This window comes from Thunnus albacares, chromosome 22, assembly GCF_914725855.1.
Source record: "Thunnus albacares chromosome 22, fThuAlb1.1, whole genome shotgun sequence".
Classification (NCBI taxonomy): domain Eukaryota; kingdom Metazoa; phylum Chordata; class Actinopteri; order Scombriformes; family Scombridae; genus Thunnus; species Thunnus albacares.
Genome location: NC_058127.1, coordinates 18,859,287 through 18,882,089, shown reverse-complemented (window position 1 = coordinate 18,882,089; position 22,803 = coordinate 18,859,287). Strand labels below are relative to the sequence as shown.

Genomic DNA, 22,803 nt, shown 5'->3' with positions numbered 1-22,803 from the left:
AGTCAACATTTTGAACTATAGTCTATAATAGATCATACATTTCCATTTGAGTAAAAGCCACAGAAATGCAGTCCAGAAATCAACATTGCTGTCAAACCTGTACATAACAGAGATACAGTTGGGCTTGTTTCTGTTGACCAGTCTGAGCCAGATTTGGATATATTGGTGCACTGCAGTGTGACGTCTTCACCAGGCTAGACCTCTACAATCTGAGACTCAGAAACTGAGACAGAGATCCAGCCTGGGACAAAGAGCAGAGACAACAAGAGATTTAGTCATTATAGGAAGATAAATGATACCTCCTAATAAATTTAACAGCGAGTATAAGTTTCAATTCCGTCGGCTAAACATAGAATAACAAATTTGCAATGAAGATGAGAGTAATTCAATGCCAACACTCACTAATGCTGCAGAGACTAAAAGCTCTTATCAAGGTAAAAGTTCTTCATTGTGCTCCAGGGAGGTGCTATCAACATAAACAGGCAGGATGTTTTTTTGTTGCTTATCCTGTTGCTCAAACTGACAACATTAACGTTTTCAGAAAAGGCATATTGACTCAGACGATAAGCGTTTTTTCAACTGAAGAAAACTGCTGAGGGTTCTCTACTGCATTTTGCTATTATTCATAGTCACGCGGCAGCCTCTCCTCTGCTCTCTGTGTCAGTGTTTGCCTGAGGGCGGGGCTCAGCTCCACCACACACACACACACACACACACACACACACACACGCACAGAGAGAGGACAGCAGAGCAGAGAAGCCGCAGTGGAGACAGTGAACCAGGTGAAGTTTTACTCGAGTTGACGACAACTGTGTTCGCTACTGAAAGTGCAATAAAACTTTTGCAAGTAAAAAGCCAATAGGATTAATTTATAAAAACACCTGTTCAATAAGCATAAACATGTAGCAAAGCATGCTGGTCGGTTGTTATGCTCAAGCTAAAACCAAAGCTGTCTGTATGTAGCCTGTTTATCTTAGTTTGCCACGTATCTTAAAACTAGTCAAATTCTTGTAAACTACTGGCTGAGACAGCAGCCCCCTATTCAAACCACCTCCCCCTTACCAGCAGTACCTGCAGGCAGTGAATCCACATCAGCAGCGGAGGGAGGAGGACGTGCTTTTTTCGTAAGGGTTGGTTAACCATGCAGTGGATAAATGTCCGTTTTATTAGAAAGAAAGCACAGTGAAAGAACATCATTTCCGAAAAGCCCCTGTTTTCATTACTCTCTTTCCATGCAGGATTATAATTAGGGGCATTCAGGTATTGTACTATTGGGGCTGTAAATACCTGCAGTAGATGTTAATGTGGCATTTCCATTGTTACAGAAAAACTCCCTGGTTTTGTGATGGTGGCCTCCAAATCCCACAATTCCCAGCCATCTTATTGTGTTTAGTTTCAAAAGAAACACTTAACTGGCAGGAAATGTTGGGATTGGGAGGCTTTACTGGGCACATTTCAAAATCAGTGAGTGTTTCTTTAAATTGAGTACAGTTTCGCTCTCTGTTGTTGAGCCTACACTCTATTACTGGCTTTATATATGAGGTGATAAGTGAGTTTGAGCTTTACTCTAGGGAAAAGAAAAGTGGAGGTTACACTCATCAACTCTACAGCTCCGCTTCTAGTAAAAAATGCTCAAATTTCACTCCAGCCCTGGTATTATTTCCATGGTAACTGGGTTGTTAAATGTTTATATGCCAGTAAACTGACTTAGCTTCAGTACACTTGGTTTTCTTCTCATACTATACCAGAGCTGACGAGAATCTACACAGTTAACAGTAGAGCGAGAGTGGGCAGACCAATCCCCAAACTCCAGGGTCCTACGTGGCCACACAGACACACATACACACACACACACACACACACATAAACACACACACAGATGGGGATACGAGTGGGAACAGAGGCAGAATTGGTGAGCAGGAATGCAATAAACGGGGGGAGAGAGGGAAAAGAAAACTAGAGGGGATGGAAAAAGTAGTAGGAGTGGACAGGGATGCCAGAAAGGGAGAAAGTGTTTTTGTAACATGTGTCCTCTGCTTTTTCACGCTATATACACTTAGAAATGATAATAGTTGTGACAAAAGTTCCCCTCCCTAACTGCAGTAGCACCGGATCAGGCATTGGACACAAGTCAGTGACTTTTGTCAGCTGAATAAACAAACATAATTACTTTTCCTCACCTTGGGTTGAAGATGTTGTGAAGCAGTAAAGTAGTTTGTGCACCACAAAGAGGACAGTTTGTTCTGTGTTTTTCCAATTCTGCTTTTACAGTAGATTATTTTCCACAGCCTAGATGGTTTGAACATGGTGTCACACTCATCACTCAGGGATTCCCCACATGCATCACAAGCTAGAGGCCAGCAGACTGTATATCCGCCTCAACAGTGTTTGGCTCGACTTTGTCAGAAAGTTAGTTTAACCTCATTAATTGTTCATTAAATATGTAACTGAACACTGATTTTTGACCTGCTCAGTATCAGTGAAATACCAAAGATGAACCATAATGAAACCAATTTTAATATTTAAGATTTTTCCATTGTGTCTCTGATGAAATATTTTTGCAATTTTGTTATTATGTCACCATAAATCAGCCACTGGATCTTTCTGGTGCTGTTGGTAGTTTTCCACAGACTGTGTCTGAGAAAAATATATGCTAATGTAGCGGGTTAAACATCAACAACTTTTGTCTTTTAACGATTTATTTCAAGGCACCTCAGATGGCATCAGGTTACTACTAACTAATACGTTCCTGCTGACATTTTTACTCTATTCCACTAATGTACAAGTGTAAGAACAATTAGGAAATATAACACTAAAATGCTAAATCCACAAAGAATCTTCAGTGTTCATATTTTTCACAACAACATCATACGCACTACTACACAACACAGTTTTAACAGTACTGTCCTCGGTGACCTATATAGTCCCTATGAGGAAGTAAGTGAATAGCTTATTCCTTAATTATGTTGCCTCATTTATTTTCACTCTGAGTGTGTGGTCGTCGCAAACAACAGACAGATAATGAAGTGATGGTTACAGACGGGTCAATAAAAACACAACACGCATCCGGGTGTTGTTGTGCGTCTATGCAAGAGAGGCACTGAGAGGGAAGTGTGTTAGGGGGAAGCCTCACTGTGGGAACAGCTGTAATTTCATAGCTTTGGAAAAAGTTGGCCTCCTTCGCTGACACACATGCGCAGAAACACACATGAAGCGCGCGACATTCGCTTAAACCTTACACTTAAAGGTCTGAATACCAATCAGTATTACCCTGTTTCACTCAGTGTGTGTAAGAGTGTGACTACAAAGAGTGGTTGTTACACAGCGGGAGTGAAAGACTACACTGTGTCTTTGTAAACACCCCCCCTACACCCACCATACGCGCACACACACTCACACACACACATTCACACACTTTGCGTTTAATAGGTAACATGTGGTTCTATGTTGAACACACAGTTCTTTTCGTGTTTGACGGGGGGTGAGTCAGCATGTACTCTAGTCTGACCCACTGACTGATCATGTGAATGTTTTTTAAGACGATGAGAATAAATCAACCAAGTTAGGGAGGAGGAAGACTGCCAAGAATATTGGGAGAGAGGGAGACTTAAGCGTTTGTTTTTGGTTGGTGTGTGTGTGTGTGTGTGTGTGTGTGTGTGTGTGTGTGTGTGTGTGTGTGTGTGTGTGTGTGAGTAAGATCGGAAGGAAGTAAAGAACGCCAAGTGAGAGAAGGCATGGATGGAGAAAGAGAGGGATGTAGAGACAGAGAGAGAGAATGAGGGATGTGAGTCATTGAGAGGAATGTTTACGCATGTTGTCACAGGAAGTGTGTGAGCAAAAAAAGGGAGTCAGACAAAGACACACAGCACATAGAAAAATGAACAATATCAACAACTTTCCCCTAAAAGCACACTGTACACTGCAGACACCTGTTGATTCACACAAAGACGCACACACACCCACATCAGCTATTAATAAACTTAGGTGTCTATTTTAAACATGTGAGTCAGATTTAATGTTAGACAAGAGTTAAAGGAATGTTTTTTGGTGATAGGTCTGTTCTGCAATTTAGCTGACGAGACACCAGATCACCCTTTTTTTTTGTTTTTTAAATTATAAAAGTGTTCAGATCAGTATTGCTTTAGATCATGCTAGTAATCTGTTACTCATGCAGCTCTGGAAACAGTCTATAAGCTCTTACATAGTGTGAATGTCTTCGGGTATACAGTATATTCTCGTTACTTAAATTGAACGGTACCCTGTGGAGTTTTTGACCATTAGTAGCACTATGGAGCAATGTCTTTAAGTGCGGGTTCCTGTTTTGTTTGTGTCTCATGCATGCACACAAGTATGTGGGCGACTTGATAGAGTCTACATTCCTGCAGATGTTTCACGCTATTCTTATGATCGACTATTGGTGTTGGTAGTGCACCAAGAAACACTGTAATGTGGCAGAAAAAGGCATAAAGCAAAACACGGATGTAAACGATGCAGGCTCCAAAATATCCCAAAATTGGCTTTGCAAATGTTTTATGAAAACTGAAATGCAGTCAACATATTGGTTAGGCCTCAAGGACAACACAATGTGTTTTATGTTGAAACAGTGAATGTAGATATAACTTTGTTTGAGTGTATAACTTTAGAGGTTTACATGTTGGAGAGTGCATGTTGACAGTTCGCTTATATTTTTCTTAGTCATTTGTCAGAATACTTGTGTCATGTGTCAGCCGGTGTAGCCTGTACATACTGATTGCCTAACAACTTCCCACCATGTAAACCTTTCAGTATTGTGTTTCAGCTCTAGCTAAGCTCAATGAGCTTGTCATTCCATCCTGTGTCACAAAGGTTAGGATGTCGGCCAAGTGTGAAGGTTTAAGAGAAAATGTTTAAACATAACCATTGTACCTTTTCAACATCACAAGTCAAGCGGGGCATGTTGGGAGTTCGATTACGAAACTTGGCTGCTTGCAGCAAATCAAATAGCAAGCACTAACTTGTTCAAATATTACGAGAAAAGCCCTGAATTTCTTCATATTCCTCTGCAGAACAAATGCGTTTATTGTTCGGACATTCAATAGGCATCCAGTAAATGTCCAAGCTGTTAATATCTGTGATGTGATTTTAAAAGTACCCCTTTGCTTCCCTGCTCATTACTTTAATTGGACCTTCAATGTATCATACGGTTTGTGTTAGACAAGCACTCCTACTGGTCCTAACCAAAGTGCTATTTACTGTTTTTTTTTTTTTTATTAATGCATTTGAAGATGGTACACATGCTTTTGATAGCTGTTTTGTGAAAGCTCCAGCACCCTTAGGGAGGCTTTTTAAAGTGAACATGGGTATAATAGTGATGTAGTACACAGGCCGGTGTTATTCCTCTATATGTGGCTCCTGGGTGCTGTTGCTATAATAACGCTTTTAAATGAAAAGATGGATATTAGTTTTGGCAATGGATTATTATTGGTCCCCATGCTGAAACCATGTTCAAACGAACATCACTGTACTAATATTTAAAGGTGCAATATGTAAGAATCAGAAATCCCTTCTCATTAATGACACCGGTGGCCATTAAGTGAGCTGCAGTTAGCATCCTGTTGCTTGTGCTTGCGTGCGTGCTCACACTACGTCAGCATGAGTGAGCAGCAGTGCTAACATTAGCCAGCTAAAACCACAGTATCACAATATATTTCACATGCTTTGCAGTAATGTTAGCTTATCTGTCCAATAGGAAGAAAGCCAGCTCAGGGTCAGACGTTAGCGGACTGCATTTTTAAGCTAACGCTGGCTAGTGTTGCACCTTGTTGGCAAAACTGTCCCAAGTCCTTTACATAGAAATCAGTCTGTAAGCTGTTATAGGCAACCGAGAAAGTCAGAGAACGTCTCATTTTATTATTTCTTCACAATTTTAGTTAATTTTTTAATGTGTTAAGCTAAAATTCTTACATAGTTCTTATATATTGCAACTTTAACAGTTGGGAGTGGAGCTGGCAGCAGCTGGCATGGAAGCTCGATATGGAGTCATTATCATCGTGGAGTCTCTTTGTAAGTAATGCCAACTGCCTGCAGGTAGAGTTAGGTAACACAGATCCACTCAGGAGTATATTTAGTCCCAAGAGGTGCATTAGAGCAGACGCCAGCTGAGAGGTTAACTGCAGGGAGGCATATGTCAGTTCATGGTTTTATTCACTCTCAGTAAATGTCTTTTCTGTATAACACATCTCATAGCTGTGCAAGAGCAGTCCACAATGACTTCCCTCTTACTGGTTTAAATATTGTATATGTAGACAAGTTGATGGATTATGACAGACTGTGATTTTGAATTTTAAGTACGTGTACTGCTTGATGGCGCTGATAGCATTCATCAGGTTTAGAGCACAGGTGTCATGTTGGCTTCATATATCATCCATGATGTCACCACCATGTGAAACCTAATTTAAGCTTTCGTGGTGTCACAAGTCATGGATGAAAGATGTGTTGACAGCTGGACAGACAGCTGACAGGAGATAAGACAAATAGACTGGCAGCAAACTGCTGAATGAGGGAGTCACCTCTGTCAGATAATAATAATAATTATAGTACAAAAAGGCTAATTAGTTTGTTTAATATAGTTCATTTCAATGGTAAACGATAAATACACAGACTACAGTTTGTGTTGTACATGTGTGACCTTTTGAGATTCTTCATTTCTGTGATTTAGTGACTGAGCTGGAAGGAACAACGGGCCATATTAGGGCAAAGAGTCTGAAGGACAGGATTGATTACAAGTTGCTGATTCATCAGGAAGAGAGTCAGTCAGTAGACTCTCTCATTCTTTCTCTCACTCACACTCTCACACACGTTTTCATGATGTTGGAATTAAAGAGTGTTGAATGAATGAATCAACACTAGTTGCATCATTCAGACACGACCCTCTAATCCTTTAATTAGTTTCTTATTAGGTTCACTGTTTTAGACCATTTCTGTTTTTGTTTCTCAGAAATAATCTACTGGAATCTTCCACATTGTGTGTATTTTTATCCTGTAAGCAGACTGATTAAATGTGGAAACAAACCAAAGCATTAACTGATTAGAAAGGCCAGTGTGTTGAGTCAGAGGTTGAGCTGATGATTGATCTGCATGAAAGAATTAAAAATGTTCTCTAATCCTTTTTGAAATCCATGCAGATCATATTTCAGTACTGGCAGAATGAATTAAAAGGCTGAACAAATAAACATGGACATTTCTGTGGCAAAGAGTGGGTGAAAGTTGATGGAAAAATATTTTTATGGCACCTGAATGTTCACTTCTGCCTGAAACTGCCAGAATAGAAGAAGAAGTCATTCAGTGAAGGACGTGGCAAATGAACAAGTGAGTGTTGGGCCAAGTGTGACATAATGGTAATCTGCTGTAATCTATAGCCCCTTTTTATACAGAGATCCTGAAATATTGCCCCAGTGTGTGATTTTTAGATAGCATGCCGGCGTTCTGTTACGAGGCAGCTGGATTCGCAAGATCACACGAGAATCAATCTTGTCGAGTTAGCTTCAAGTTATGCGCTTGTGTCCAAGCCACCGGTGGTTTGGACCAATCAGCGTCTTATGAGGATTCTCGTGTGAGCTTGTGTGATTCCGTGTGATCTCGTGAATGCAGCTGCCTCGCAAGGTTGGACGGCCAAGTATTTTTTGAAAGTGCCTGCCCTTTTCCAAACACTTTCCAAAGACGACCTCTCAGAGGCATGACGTGTAATACAACAGCGTCGGCGTCCAGTGTTGACTGTCCTGCCATGCCGGCTCTCCCTTTTACACAGACGTCGGTCAGGCAATGTGACTATCTCCTCTGCCGCCTTAACGGTAGAACAACAATGCACCCCCATTTCATATTTGTACGTCTTATACAGAACACTGAGGCGGGATAACGGCGCAACATTCCTGCCGTGAACAGGCTGTGTTAAAGTGGTTCTTGTTTGTATCTGCATGTAATCTCTTCTTTCATTCCAGTTGTAGTGGTAATGACTCTTCTGGCCCGTGGAGAGGTGTGTGTGTTTCTGTATCTATCTCTTCTTCTTTCTCTTTCATCCTGTCTTTCTGTGTTCTATATTTTTAGTAAGTGATGGAATTAGAAGTTACAACACCCCGGGTCACTTGTTCATGACGCACATGCAGCTACATCCTTCAAACACACACACACACCGATATCAGCATGTCCATGAATTCGTGGAGCAGTCCGATCTCCTCCTCAGATCTGCCCTCTGTTGCAGAAATGACAGAGTCGAGAGGAGATGCAGAGTGGAGGTGGAGGGTAAAAGTGGGCACTTGAGATGCTGCCTGGTTCACATATTTCAGATGGATGTGTGAAGGGATTTTGTAATTAGTGTGGGCTGAAGAGAGAGAGATGGATATTGTCTGTGCGAGACAGAGAGAAAGAGAAGGACAGATACAATCAGGGTTTTAAAGTATTTTCTATGCAAATCATGAAAAGTGAGATGGAAATTACATCCAAAGGTTAAAAGTTAGCAGGCAAAGGTTGTCTGTACACATTCTGTAACCCCAGCAGCAGCTGTTATATTTACTGTATGCATTCAATTGCATTTAATTTTTAGAACATTTCAAGACTTTGCTTAAATCATTCTAAAATCTTAAGTTGTTGCTACAATTTTCTGCCAACCACTTGTTGCTGTGCTGTGACAGCTCTGCTGCTTTTTTTTCTCATGACAAAGTTTCTGTAGCCTGCTTGCAAAACTATGGTGGTTATAGCAGCCTGAATCATTTAGTTCTTCTATTAATTCCAAATAAACCACTGTGGTTTAAAGTGTAAAAACCACTTCCAGTGTGCTGTCTAACTGTGTTCAGAACAGTGCATGGGAACTAAATATTTTCTCCATTATTGGATTAATCACGTAGTCTATAGAATTTAAGGAAATGGTGAAAAAATTCACATTGCAGTTTCCTGAAGCCCAAACAGATGTCATCAAATTGTTTGTTTTATCTGACCAACAGGCACAACCTAAAAATACTCTAAGTATTAAAAATAGCAGCAGATCCTCACAATTGAGAAGCTGAAATTACACAGTGTTTTTGCTACACTAGTAGCATGGATCTAGGGATGTCAGTGCTGTGTTTTATCTCAACAGCTATTGGATGGATCCATTGTAAACATTCATGGTCCCCAGACAATGAATCCTAATGACTCTGGTGATCCCCTGACTTTTCCTCCAGTGCTAATTAGCAAATGTTAGAATAAACACACATTGTCATTGTGAGTGTGTTAGCATCCTTTTGTTGGCCTCATAGAGCCACAGTCCTCACAATCTTGGGTGTTTCTACAGTTTGATCCATCTATCAGTGGTGTTAACCACTTGTTGCTGTGCATGAACAGCACAGCAACAAGTGGTTGCTGTGGTACAGTGATGTCTTTACACTTGGGATTTCTTTTGACAAACATCTCTGTAAGTGATTGCAGCCCAAACGATTTAATTATTCCAATAATTCCAAACAACCAACTGCGGCTGAAAATATAGTGTGGTAACACTTTAGTGTTAAATCACTACTGTTGTTCTGTGTTTTGGAGTATCAAATAGGTACAAATTTATGTCAATATGTTGGAGATTTTTTCTAAAAACTTTGCTTGACAGATGGACAGGTACTGCTCCTGAAAAAGCGAGTGAAAGCGGGCAGCAGTACAAACTGTTGCCCTCATGTAGCAGTTAGTGAGCGTGATACAGCGGCAGAGCTCCAGCCTAGCAGCATGACGCGGATTGCCAGTACAAGTCTTGGCTGGAGGGACCCTGAGGGGCCGGCAGAGTGTCTCTCCGTGGAGAGGCCGCAGCGCAGACATGTCCAGTCGACACACAGAAACCACTGAACCGTTCAGTCAGGCCAAACAAGCTGATGTGTGAATCATTCAACCGTACAGCAAGCAGCTATGACCATGGGCAGCTTTTGGGAGGGTCAAGGTTGGGTGACAGTCTACATTTTAACTCTCCAAATAGATTTTTAGCAAAGCATGTGTGTGTGTTTGTCTGTGTGTGTGTGTGTGTGTGTGTGTACGCGTGTGTGCTCTGGGTGGAGTGAGTGAGCATTTAAATTGAACTCTGTGATGTGGTTTGAGCCGCAGCTGCTGTTAAAGTTTCATCATGTGGCAGTTTAGACTTAAGAAACTTCAGATAGTGATGATTGCTAAATAGCTTCTGTTTATAAGCAGATATCTGATATGTTACCTCATCGAGATGATGCTGATTCTAGTGAAAAAGCCAACTAGGCCAAGTCATGTCTATCTGTAACTCTGGTTTCAAGCAAGCCATTCCCTTCCCTACTAAGATATCACTTTACTCTATATTACCGTGCATATCTTTGACTCTACTTATGCTATATATATAAATGCTATTGTCACCTAATTACAGTGCAAGAACTACCAAAACTACTGCGCTCGCGTTCTAATTATAGTGATGAATGTTTCCTGGCATCCTATGAAGATACGTTCTGTGTACTTGGAGCCTGTTCGGTTTGGAATGAGTCTGAAGCAGCCCACACAGCACTGGGACACAATATCATGCCCACATCACATTACCACCACCGGGCTCTGGAGGCTCTGGTTCTTTTTACTTTACATGACAGAGAGTTTGCATTTTATCTGTAGTGAGATAAGAGGAAGGCTGACAGGGCTGCAGAGTCAAAGCAGATGGAGGCTCTGGTAGGACGGACTAAAGATGTTTTTTTTTTTTTAGAACAATAGCATTTAGGAGCTAAATGTCTCTTCTTTTCAGAGAGTTGAATATAAAAATGAATTCACAAGCTGATGTTTTATAAATAAATCCAGTATGTCTTGTTTGTAATAGTCTCCTTCATCATCGGAGGAAGAATGTAGATTATCTCGCAAAGGTTTAAGATAAGAATATATGACAAACGTTACTCTAGTTGTTGTTATTCTGGCTACTAAGAGGCTACTTAAGTTCAGTTTTGCCTGTAGCTCTTTGTTTCATCTCTGTTTTTCATACGATTCAAAACAGGACATCATATTCTTCCTGGGAGGAAGTACATCCAACTGATTAGACGTGCAATATAGATGAAGATCAAGCGCACACACACAAACCAAAGGCGCACAATAACGCACACAAAATCTTAGATGCACACTCCAGGCTGGATTAAGTACATTGCATTGTATTGATTATGGATCGCTGTGGTTTATGGTTAATGCTTGTGTGTGTGTGTGTGTGTGTGTGTGTGTGTGTGTGTGTGTGTGTGTGTGTGTGTGTGTGAGGCCACATATTCATTACAGCAGCAGCCACTCACCACTTATCTTAATTGTGCACGAACAAACACCGACGAACGCACAATTCCTAATGTCATTCTGTCAACTTGGCCTTCTTACAGTTTAAACTCTCTGGCACACACAAGCACACATTCTCTCAAACACACTCTCAGCCAGCTACTTCCCACAGATATCGTTCAACCCCCCCCCCCCCCCCCCCCCCCCCCCCCTTCTATCTCCCAAGGTCACGTGTCCAGACAGGAAGTAGCCGGGTTCTCTGGCGTTTTTTAACCCCTTCATTGCTAAAGAGGATTAGAGAGGAAGAGCCTTTTTTTCTGGAATTCTGACTTCTGTTTCTGGGAAGTGTTTTTGTGACCCAAAACTGTTTAAGCCGGAGGGAAAAAAAAAAAAAAAAGAGAAGTGAGGCTGAATAGGGAAGCTGACAGTAGTGGTGTGCTTGTTGTGGTAAGACCTGCAGATTCCTGATAAGCAATCGTGTGCATGTGTGTGAGACACATGGAGATGGAAAGCAGCAGGCGATGACTGACACAATGCATCCCTAATCCCTGCACCCCTGTTGACCCCACGGTGACTCCGTCTCTTGTGATCTCTCATTTTCTCATAAGTGGTATCATGTCTGCAGCAAGGTAGCCCACATGCTATAAATCTATGGGGCTTTTTCCTACCTTTATTCAAAAGCATGGCCTTTCAATTTGAGAGCGTGATTTATTGATTTCACCTTCAGATTTTGTAGCTCTCTCCCTCAAACCTCGCCCCCTCGCACAAATAGCCCTGGCTTACGCTTAGATCTGCTCAAACTGTATGCTTGCACTCAGATCCTTGACTTTGGCGATCTGCTAGATTCCTGCTCCTGAGTCATGAAGGTGACGTTGTTTTCTCCTCTAACACACCAACAGGAGGCCGGTGTGCTATACAGCTACTATTATGTGTAGCTATTATTGTAAAAAGTGCGGATACTGGTATATATATATATTAACTGTCCTGTCATTCAAAAAGTCGTAAAGAAAGCAATGGAAGTACATTTGATAAAGCCCTGGTGAGTGGGAATGGATGAACCCAGTTAAAGAGTAACCACCCGTACGGGACGCTGTAAAAAGTAAAGCAAACGCGCCCGAAAGGTGACAGGGATCGTTTCATTGGTCAACACTACAGCTGGCATTGTGTTAGTTGGGGGGAAGCGCACAGAAGCAGCCTGAGTGCGAGGAGAAAGGCTGAAGCTGGAAATCCGTGCAAGCATCAATACACGAGTGTAAGCGCACAGTTTGAGTAGAAGCAGAACAAATCTGCGCACAAGCAGAGGCTATTTGAGTGTGCGAGGGCAGGGTTTGAGGGGGAAAAAAATTACAAAGTCTAAACGTGAAATCAATAAATCACGCTCTCAAATTGAAAGACTTCACTTTTGAATAAAGACAGGGATAAAAAAAAAAAAAAACCCTGTACGAATTGCCCCTATTACAGACGCACAGAGGCTGATTTATAAGAGAACAGCGCAGAGCGTTAATGCCAACCAGAGAGGAAGGGCATCAAAGGAGACATAAAGATAAAAAGAGAGAGAGAGAGAGGGGGAGAGCAAGACAGGAAGCAGGTTCAAGCCCAGTATTTTTCCACTATTTCCATACTGGCCTGATCTCTTTGTGTGTGTGTGTGTGTGTGTGTGTTTGTCTGATTTAATCAGATGACAGTAGACCAAAAGCCAGATCAGTCACAAGGGTGTCATGGATTACCACCTCGAGATGTGTTGCAGGCAACTTTTTTAAAAATAATTCAACTTCTTTCTTGTTATTTTGAAGAGGAAGGTTCTAGCGGCCATCATCATCATGTCATACCATGCAGAAATATGTTTCCATTTCCGCATATCCACAGATTTACATATTGTCCGCCAGTATACAATACATGCATGTGAATTTTTCTTAACTGTAACATTTCATATATGTGTAAAAAGTCTACTAAATAAAGGAGTTATCAGATTCATGTTGGGTGTTTTTTCAGCTGTTTTCAGCTCCACTTCTGTTGCATATCCTTCCTCGCTCAATCAATCAGTGTTTATTTAATACACAGGCCTGCGCATGCATACGATGTGTGAGTTTGAAGGTGTGCTAATCAGCTCCTGTGTGAGTCTTCGTGAGCTGCAGTTACTTGTAAAGCCCCTCCTGTGAATCCGTCCTCAAATATAATTATGCAAATCTTTGCAGGAGCGTGTTTCAGCCTTTAGCCGCCACCATCCTGGACTTGAACGGTACAGAGATGTGTGTTTTTAGAAGTGTATGAATGAAAGGAAGTCGTACCTCCTTATTTTTCTCTTTTTCTCCTGTGAGTATGGGCAAAGTGCTGAATGATTCATCACTCAGTCTTTTTCATTTGGATCATAAGACAAAGGTGATAAAAGCACACTTCAGGTTTCTGCATTAAAGATCTTTTTAATAGGTAGAAATGTAACCAGCTTACTTTGGTTAAAGAATAATTGAGACTGTGATACCAGCACCTTTCTTGCTCCAGCGTTACTGTTGCAGAGTTGTAAAACGGGTGTGTGCTCATATTTGGACAGTCTGTTCTCTCAGCTGTGAGAACTGAAACACACTAACAGTAAAACAATCTCAGCTATGCCTTTTGCTCACATCACCCATGGATGGTTGTGTGTGTGTGTGTGTGTCTTTATCTTGTCACTGTGAGTGTTTACACATATTTTGTACCTGTGTCATTGTGCCAAGACAATCAGCCCGGGGTAATAGTTTTAATGGAGCACTCACTTAACTCAACCACTCTGTAATATATACACAGACACACACATATATATATATATAAACACTCAGCAAAAACACTTTGCTGCTTGGACTGACCTCAATACAGAGAGTCCCAGTGCAGATTGAATCAGAGAAGAATTAAATTTGTTCCATGTAACATGCAGATTTATCACAGGTCAGCCTCTCTCTCTCTCTCCACATCTGTAGTAAAGGAGGATGAGAATAGTTGAGAATAAAGGAGTACATGATATATATATTCCGTTGTGATGGATGCATGAAGTTTGCCTGACAAGTCAAAACAAACACACGGAAATCGGAGGGAACGGCGGCATTGTTTAGTGGCACACGGCCCTACTTTTCCTACTTCTTCCTCCTTCCTCCATCCTGTCTGCTCCAGCCATCGCTTCCCTATGTCTCCCAACTTCCTCCACCCCCCCCACCCCCCCTCCACCCCCCCTCTTTCTCCCCTGCATCCCACCCGGTCAAAACATCGCTTTTGTCTTTTACAGCGATCGGCCATCCTGAAGTCTCGACTATTTTTATCCCCGTTTGTTGCTGAGGCAGAAGGAAAGCAAAAGTGGCAATTTATCATCCATTCTGAACCTGGTTGACCCGTAGCGTTTGGTAAAACAAAGCATTTTCTGACGTTCTTTACGTTTTGACGACAGTATTCCTCGCTGCTCTCGCTCTGAAAGTCTTTCCCACACTCGGGTACACAGATCCTATCAAATAAATCAGTTATGTAGTGTGTTATCTCTAGAAGACATACTGTGTAATCCTCATAGGTGGCCTCTGTGACCTACTTACACATCTACACTCAAACATGAAGCTTCCCACACTGATCGGCCATTGGCTTGCATCCACTTAATTACACTGGATATGGAGCTTTATTGTCGTTGCATTAGCCATGTGTCTGAATTAGACATAGTCCTGTCAGCATTTGACTCATGACTGTTGGGAATTTCTCCGATTTTACACTGTTTTCATATCATATGCATAGTTCATCTTTCACTGCGAGTAGCCTGTTAACCGCGTTATGTGTGCCTCAGCTGTTTATAGACGCAGCAGAAGTAAATCACAGTTGCAGTGTCAGGCCTTTTAGGATATTGTAAAATGAATTCGGGGCTAAAATAGATCCTGTCGACACATGATTAGTCTTTTACAGCAAATCTAGTCTCTGACCAAAGTTGTCTGAAGAAACCCCTGACTTTGCTTCATCGTCTCGCTCGTCAAATCCAGAGATATTTACGGTAGCCGTGATGGGCCTTTTTGTTGCAATATGAGGACACTGACCTACTTGTATTTGTGTGTGTGTGTGTGTGTGTTACTGTGTACAGTATGTGTGTAGCTTATGTTTTTCCGGTGAGTGAGCTGTATCTGGCATTTGATCTGCCTGCAGCCGCTACACAGCCCCCTGTGAGAGAAATAGTACTAGGACCTACACATACACACACACACACACACACATATATATAATACACACAAAAATGCTCTCATACTGTCACATCTCATTCTGCTGTACTCTGCAGGCAGCCTCCAGACAGACAGCGTGTCTGTCTCAGCCTCAGCGTGGTGGCGTATGAATCATATTTGCAAGTTTGTCAGGAAGAGTATAATTAAATTTTTAAACCGCATTAGAGCAGGTCGATACGCAGCCAGTTAGGGCCGTGCAATATGACGATATATATATTTATATATATGGCGTGATGATTGTTTGATGTTGTGCTCTATAGTTTATTTTGTCGCTTTTATTGCACTCACAGTAACGAGCGTACTTGTCGTCAACTGGAGCGCTTCACCTCGTTTCACTGCCTCTCCTCTGCTCCGCCGTGCGCGCAGCCCTCGCTGAACTACAGAGAGCAGAGGAGTGTAGCGTCGCCATAAATCAATCTCTCTCTGTCTGTCTCTCTCTCTCTCTCTCTCTCTCTATCTCATCAGTCAAATCCCTGCATGGTTCGCCTGTAAGCATGAGTCAGATTTGCCTTTTCTTTCACCTTCCACACCACTTTAACTTGTTTCACACTACACTGCGTTGTTTACAAACTCGCAGCAAGTGCCAATACCTCGTAGCCATCTTTTTTAAGTCCAGATCACATCTGCAGCCAACAGAAACCCCCCCCCCCCCTCCAGACTCCAGACTAGATCAGCAAGTCAGTCTGCAGGATTGTTTTGGAAACCCTCCCTCGTGATTCCTCGCTTTTCTTTGTGTCTCCTCTCTGAAGCTGTCTTCCGGCCTTTTTCAACATCCCTCCCTCCCTCTCTTCTCTCCCTGTGTCTCTCCTCTCCCCCTCCTCATCCTCTCTCTCTCTCTCTCTCTCTCTCGGGCTGCTCCACTCAGCTGCTCCCTCTTCTCGATATGCTGCTTAACCTCTTCCCTTCCTTCCTCTCGGCGTCCCCCCCCCCCCCTCTCGCGAATTTAACGCTCTCAAATCATTTTCAAGTAAGCCGTATTAACACTTTTCAGCACATTGAACAGCAGGTAATGCGTTACATTTAGCTTGTGGCTATTAGCTACAGATATGAAATAGGAATGAAATGCTTTAGTTTGGGGCCTGTAGTGGTACAAAGTTAAAAAGGAAGAACATAATAGAAATTCAGGGGAGTATGTTTTCTTTCTTTCACCCCCTGCAGTCAAATACATTCAGAATTAGGATTTGGAAGACAAAAATCTTTCTTAATTAACTCACACGACTGAGTAGAAGTAGTAAAGAAAAGTCTTTTTTTTATTTACATAGCTTCTTTGTCCTCTTGTCCTTTCTTTCTGGCGTTTTTCTTCTTCGCTGGTCGCGTAGTAGCACATGGAGCCCACATGTCTTTGTGTCTGCAGTGTAAGCATGTGTGTGTTTTGAGCGTATGAACACTTTTGTGTGTCTGTCGAAGCTTTAATTTTGCTGTTCTGTAAGAATAGCAGGTTGTGCGTGTGTGTGGTTGCATGTTATAAGTGTACTTTTTCTACCACTGCTGCTTAAACACATCACATCTAGTGTGTATGTCAGGTTTTTTTTTTTTTGCACATTTTTGTCTGCCTTGCTGCTTACAGTATGTCTGTCTGTCGGCTTTTTTCTGTGTGTGTGTGTGTGTGTGTTAGTCTGCTGACAGCAAGTCTGTCTGTCACCTTCAGTCTCTATCTCACGCACACAGGCTGTCCTGCTCAGAATTAAATCCTTACACCCCGCCCTTTCCACACACACACACACACACACACACTCTTCATCCAGCTCAGACTTATTAATGCACATTTTGTAATTCTTTAATCCACATGTGTGTGAGGTGTGTGTAACAGCAAGGGTGTGTGCGGTGGTGAGTTTTCTCATTTCCAAAAAAGTACCATTCGGTTAATGTGACACACACAGCATGCTGTGCCTGTCTGCGTGTGTCCGTTTGTGAGTGTACACCACGTGTGTGTGTGTGTGTGTGTGTGTGTGTGTGTGTGTGTGTTGGGGTAGGGGGCAGTTGGGCAGGTGCAGAGACAGCTGGTGTGGGCAACTCTAACCAAGGGGGAGGTTGAGAGCGAGAGAGAGATTCCTGGAGAATGACATGAATATAGGGTAGCAATTGAGCTGCAAAAGAGGGGAAACGAGTGATTGTACGTGTGTGTGTGTGTGTGTGTTGTTGCCAGTGGTGAACTGCTTTGGTAGCACGCACACAATGAGCCAAATGTGTGTGTGAGTGAGACAGATGGAGAAAGAGAGGAAGACTATTAAACGGCTTTTTATAGAGCGACAGCTTAATCGAAGGAAAAAAAGGATTGATTGGATAAAGAGAGAGAGAGAGAGAGAGAGAGAGGCCGGGCGAGAAGGGAAGAAAGAAACAAAGACCAACTAACAGCAAACCAAAATTTTATTTATTTAATAAGCAATATATCTCTACACTAGAGGCAACTGCACCCATATATTTCATCGTAGGGGTCATCTTATCAGTATCAAGCAATAATTGCTTTGCTTCAATTAAAAGTGCATAAGTGGGTTTTTTTTATCTTTGATTAAAACTGACAATTACAAGCCTGTTCTGAATGGAGAAAGTTATTATCTAACTTTCTGTGCTGCTCTTAAAAAACATGATGAAACTAAGGAGAGGATTTCACCCTTTTTCAGATTTACATTTGCTGCCAAAATAATTGTTAATAAGTTAATTAGTGACTCAGCTGGTGGAAAACAGAAACTAAATGTTCATCGTGTCATGTGATGTTGAATTTTTACTGATTCATTTGTCTAAAAACGTAATATTTGGTAAGAAAAAGTATTTCCAAAAAAGTATTTGCTACTAAAATCAATAAGAAGCTGTAGGTGGTGGAAGTGTGCAAAGATTGAAGTCATGTTTTAAAATCTGTGCTTGTCTCATTGAGTAAATTTATTCAGACACACACTTACCCTGAAAGGTTTCAGTATTTGCTGTATGACTAGGGTCATGCTCTTCTTCTCTTCTTTGTTTTACTGTAAATTTTTATGGGCTGCATCTTTGTCTGTCAGTCTCCTATTGTGCTTTATTTAAAGGCAGCAGCCTCCTGTAGAAACGCCGTTTTTTCTATATCTTTTATGTCCTGTTGGACTTAAACATTCATATGAAGCTGTGTTTTGTATTATAAAGTCTGGAAAAGTCACAAACCTTCCATATAGGCAAATAAATTTAGCGTTTAAATCGACATTTCCCTTCTTCAAAAAAATCAAATAATCTCTTGATCAAATTTCCACATTGATGAAAACGTGTGCTCGCTCGTCGCTCTTTGTCTCTCCTCTCTCTTCTCTGTCTTGTACAACACGTGAGGTGATGGACGGACATCGCCCTCTAGTGTTCAGACGTTCATCACTCACTCCACCACATCATACAGACGGAGACAGAAATGACTGTGCTGATCTATTTCCAGACAACAACCGCAGAACATAAACACAGGCTAAGCTAAGAATAGAAATGATGAGGATTTCTTTCCATGTGCACATGAAAGACTAATGTGTGTATGTGTGTGTGTGTGTGTGTGTGTATGTGTGTGTGTGTTATAGGAGGAGGCCATTCCTGAGCTTGAGATAGATGTGGATGAACTGCTGGATATGCCCAGTGATGTTGAGCGGGCAGCCAGGGTCAAGGTACGTAATAAAGATACACGTGTTTGCAGAAGCGTGCCTACAAGCAACAGCAAAAAGCCACATTTCATACTGTCTTCTGTTTTTTTTTTTTTTTTTTTTACAGGAATTGCTGGTTGACTGTTTTAAACCTACTGAGGTAAGAAATCTTCCTTTCTTCTTCCTCCTGACTCTTTAACACCCACATTTTTGGAGTTTTTTTTTTCATGTGTTTTGTCCCTTCTCTCCCTCCATAGGACTTCATCTCAGAGTTGCTCAACAAGATCCGAGGGATGCAGAAGCTCTCCACGCCTCAGAAGAAATGATGGCGTCCATCCTCCTCCTCCTCCTCCCTCCCTCCCTCCCTCCCCTCCTCTTCCTCCTCCTCAGCCCTCACCTCTCATCTTCCTGCCACTTCCCATCCTTTAATTTTAGTTTTTTTTCCATCTGCTCCTTCCTCCTTGTTAGGCCCTCTTCTCTTTCTTATTTCTGTTTTCATCTCTTGTTGCCTGGATACAGCCCCATAAATCGTCCTTTCTGAAACTATTAGTAAAAAAGAAGAAGTTTTAAAAAATGCGTAATTACTAGGTGAAACCAACGCCATGTGATTCATCTTAAACCAGGCCCTCTCCTTCCCTCTCTGCCCCCTCCTTCACCCTTTTTTATTTGGCTTTTTACTCCTCTTCCTCATCCAGCTCTTCTTCCTCCCACCCTCCTTGCAACCAACCCTCCATCTGTCTCTGCCCTACAACAAGAAGAAGAAGAAGGAGAGGAGCTGAAATCACTCCCATAATTACTGAGAGCAGAGAGGCCAAGAGTGGGAAGAGGAACAAGAGAAAGAGTCTGCAACAGCCAAGAAAAGCGTGGAAGGGTGAACGCTGAAAGAGGAGGACGAAGCATCCAATCAGCTCGAAGCATCGCTCACGTCTCTACCAATGAGATTTGTCGTTTTGTTATTTGTAAAGGGTCTAAACTTGTAAATGATCCAGCTACCAACCATCATTCTTCTGCTGTTTTCTGGTTCCGTTTGAGGGCATGGGGATATTCACTTGACTTTTTTTTTTTTAATTATTATTATTATTATTAAATAACTTTCAGATTTTTGGGGATCTGTACCATCTTTGTCTGCTAATTTCCCCCTCCATTTAATCAGAGGCATTTGCTACAGTGGTGCATTTAAAGGCTTTTTCGTGTGTGCGTGTGTGTCTGTTGAAAAATCTGCACTATGTCATTTTGGGAAGAAAGTCTGAACCTCTGACCACAAAGAATAATGTATGGTATATCTTTAGTGCAGCGTAACTGTCTCCAGAGGAAAATCTGATCCCTGGAAATGGTGGTTGAACCTAAAAAAAGAGTCACTGGTTGGCTGTGGTGGTCGTATGGTCCAACTAATTTTAGACAGAAAACACTGATCTTCCTTCGAGTAGAAGTAGGTCCTCTTAGGTCGGATGATGTGCTTGAAAATAAGTTTTATTTTTTTTCTTTCCTCAGATGTGTGTAGTGCAGTGGTTAAGAGAGGCTCTGTAGAAGCCACTGCTGCCCGGCCTGCACATACATGTGTAAGTCTGTGTGTTGCTAAATGCTACGTGTGTATGTTGCTACATAATGTACAGCAACATTCATAATAGGAGTGTTTTCTTATGGCCTGTATATTCTGCTGTTCTGTACGAGAAAGAAGATTTTTAGTATAGGACTGGTTCCTGTTTAGGTTTTTTTTTTTGTTTTTTTCTCTCTGGATGCATTTTGTCACACACACTCTGACAGTCCGACAGGGGGACCCAGAACAAAGCTGCCTTGTTTGTGTCTTTTTTTCTTTTTTTTCTTTTTTTTTTTCAATTTTTATTATTCCCCCTCTCTTTGTCTCTTTCTCACTGTTTCTCTTTTATTTAGTCCACCGCATTCTTTTGTGTTTGGCAGAGGTCAGTTCACAGTGGTCACACGTACATGGAAACTCTGAAAATCTCTTTGGAGCTCCGTGTTGGTGTGGAGACTTTTGAAGCGTCCTCTGCCTGTCACGTCAGTAAGACCCACCAATGAGACGGCCGAGTGGGCGGGATAGAGGGAGGGAGGGAGGCCGCTGTTTCAAATTGAAGCTCTTCTAATTGCATTCAACCTTCTTTTTTTCCCCCCCTTTCCTTCTTTCTCTCACTCTCACACACAGGCCACCCTTGGGACGGAGGAAACGGAAACACGTTAGCAAACACAGCTGCCTCTCACACACACACACGCACACATGCACACACACACACACACACACATATATCAGGCACTGACAGAAAGAGAGAGGGACAGGCCCAGAGCTGTCACAAGATGTGTGTGTTTCCGCGCTACAGCTGCCAGTCATCTCTAAGAATAAGTCATCTGTTTCTGATCCTGAGCCAATCAGATCAGAGGCTGAAGCCCATTGGCCAATAGGAGAAGCAGTAACACTTGCTGTGATTCCTGTGACCAATTGTGAACACCTGCGGTGACAGCAGACCTTCACCGTCTGTCTCTCTCTTTCTGTCTCCACACCAACAGACACACACACACACACCCAAACTGGCCCATTTTCATCTTGCTGCTCTGTCATTTCTCCCTGGCATCCCCCTCTCTCCTCCACCCATCCATTTCCATCCTTCTGTCCATCCACTCTCCCTCTATCCTTTCTTCATTTTCCTTTTTTAAAAAAAACAGATGTTGCCTTAGGTATTATTTATGTTACATAAACCAAATAAACGGGAGACATTCATTTTTAAAAAGGTAACGCAAACTGTTAAAAACCTGCGTTACTAAGCAGAACTGCGGCATGTGGAGAATCTTGGATCTTCTGTCGCTCCTTTTTTTTTTTTTTTTTTGAAAAACAATGAGATTCTGTTGTTTTGGGTTTTTTTTTTAGAAGTGAGTGTTTAATACTTAGGCCTTGATACAGTGATTTTGTTTAGATAAACAATGTTCTTTACATTTACCATTTGAATACTGGTCTGTTTTTATTGTGATCATGACACTTCTTGATGCCAGGCCTTGGATTAACATGTAGTTGAACAAAAAATCCATTCAGATACATTTTGATGTGATTGCTTTTGCCTTCATTGTTGGGTTTCCAAATCAGCTGTCTGCATATTTTTGGAAACATCGTGATTGGTCGGATTGTACCAGGCAAACTCAATCAGTAGCTGAATTTGAGTGGATTTTCATTTCTAAATCCAGGTTTGGATTATACCTTATTAGACTGTTATTGAGAAGTCTGTTTTTTTACTGTTGGGGAAAATTGCAAAAAAAAATATATACTGATTATTATCATTGAGGCTAAATACAAGAGCTAAACATGCAGATTGGAGGAGTGGTGGTGTTTTTTGGACATTGATTAGATCAAACCAACAAACAAATGTAGCAATATCAACAACAGGTCTTGTTTTTGCCCAATTTTGTTACACTTTTATGCAACTTTAATAAAAACATGTAAAATGGACATATTGTTTCTCTTTATTTATTGTGGTGGTCAGTTTTCTGCTTCAGAACACCTTATATGGATCTCTATAGATTATTATACAGCAGTTTATTAGCTTATATATACAGTATGTATATATTTAAATTTCATATTAGTGTATGATTTATTAATTTGGAAAGACTTAAAAAAATAATCCTTTACATACCTTTTTCATAGCAGGTAAAGCATGTGTAATTACTAACATAAATGATGACTGTTCAAAGTGTGCATGCCAATTACCAGCATACACGATATCAGAGCCCTGAATCTGGTGTAACTAAGTTGGATG

At 41.5% G+C, this 22,803-nt stretch overlaps 1 protein-coding gene across 1 annotated transcript in view; it reads left to right on the top strand.

The window, feature by feature from the left end:
• ppp1r14bb (protein phosphatase 1, regulatory (inhibitor) subunit 14Bb) overlaps positions 1-22,496 on the top strand; it is a 28,704-nt gene extending 6,208 nt beyond the window's left edge. Inside the window, exons 2-4 of the mRNA XM_044341622.1 lie at positions 18,986-19,069; positions 19,173-19,205; positions 19,303-22,496. Coding sequence (XP_044197557.1) covers positions 18,986-19,069; positions 19,173-19,205; positions 19,303-19,371 — 186 coding nt within the window. The 3' untranslated portion in view covers positions 19,372-22,496. The remainder of the gene's footprint in view (positions 1-18,985; positions 19,070-19,172; positions 19,206-19,302) is intronic.
• Positions 22,497-22,803: the final 307 nt, after the last annotated feature.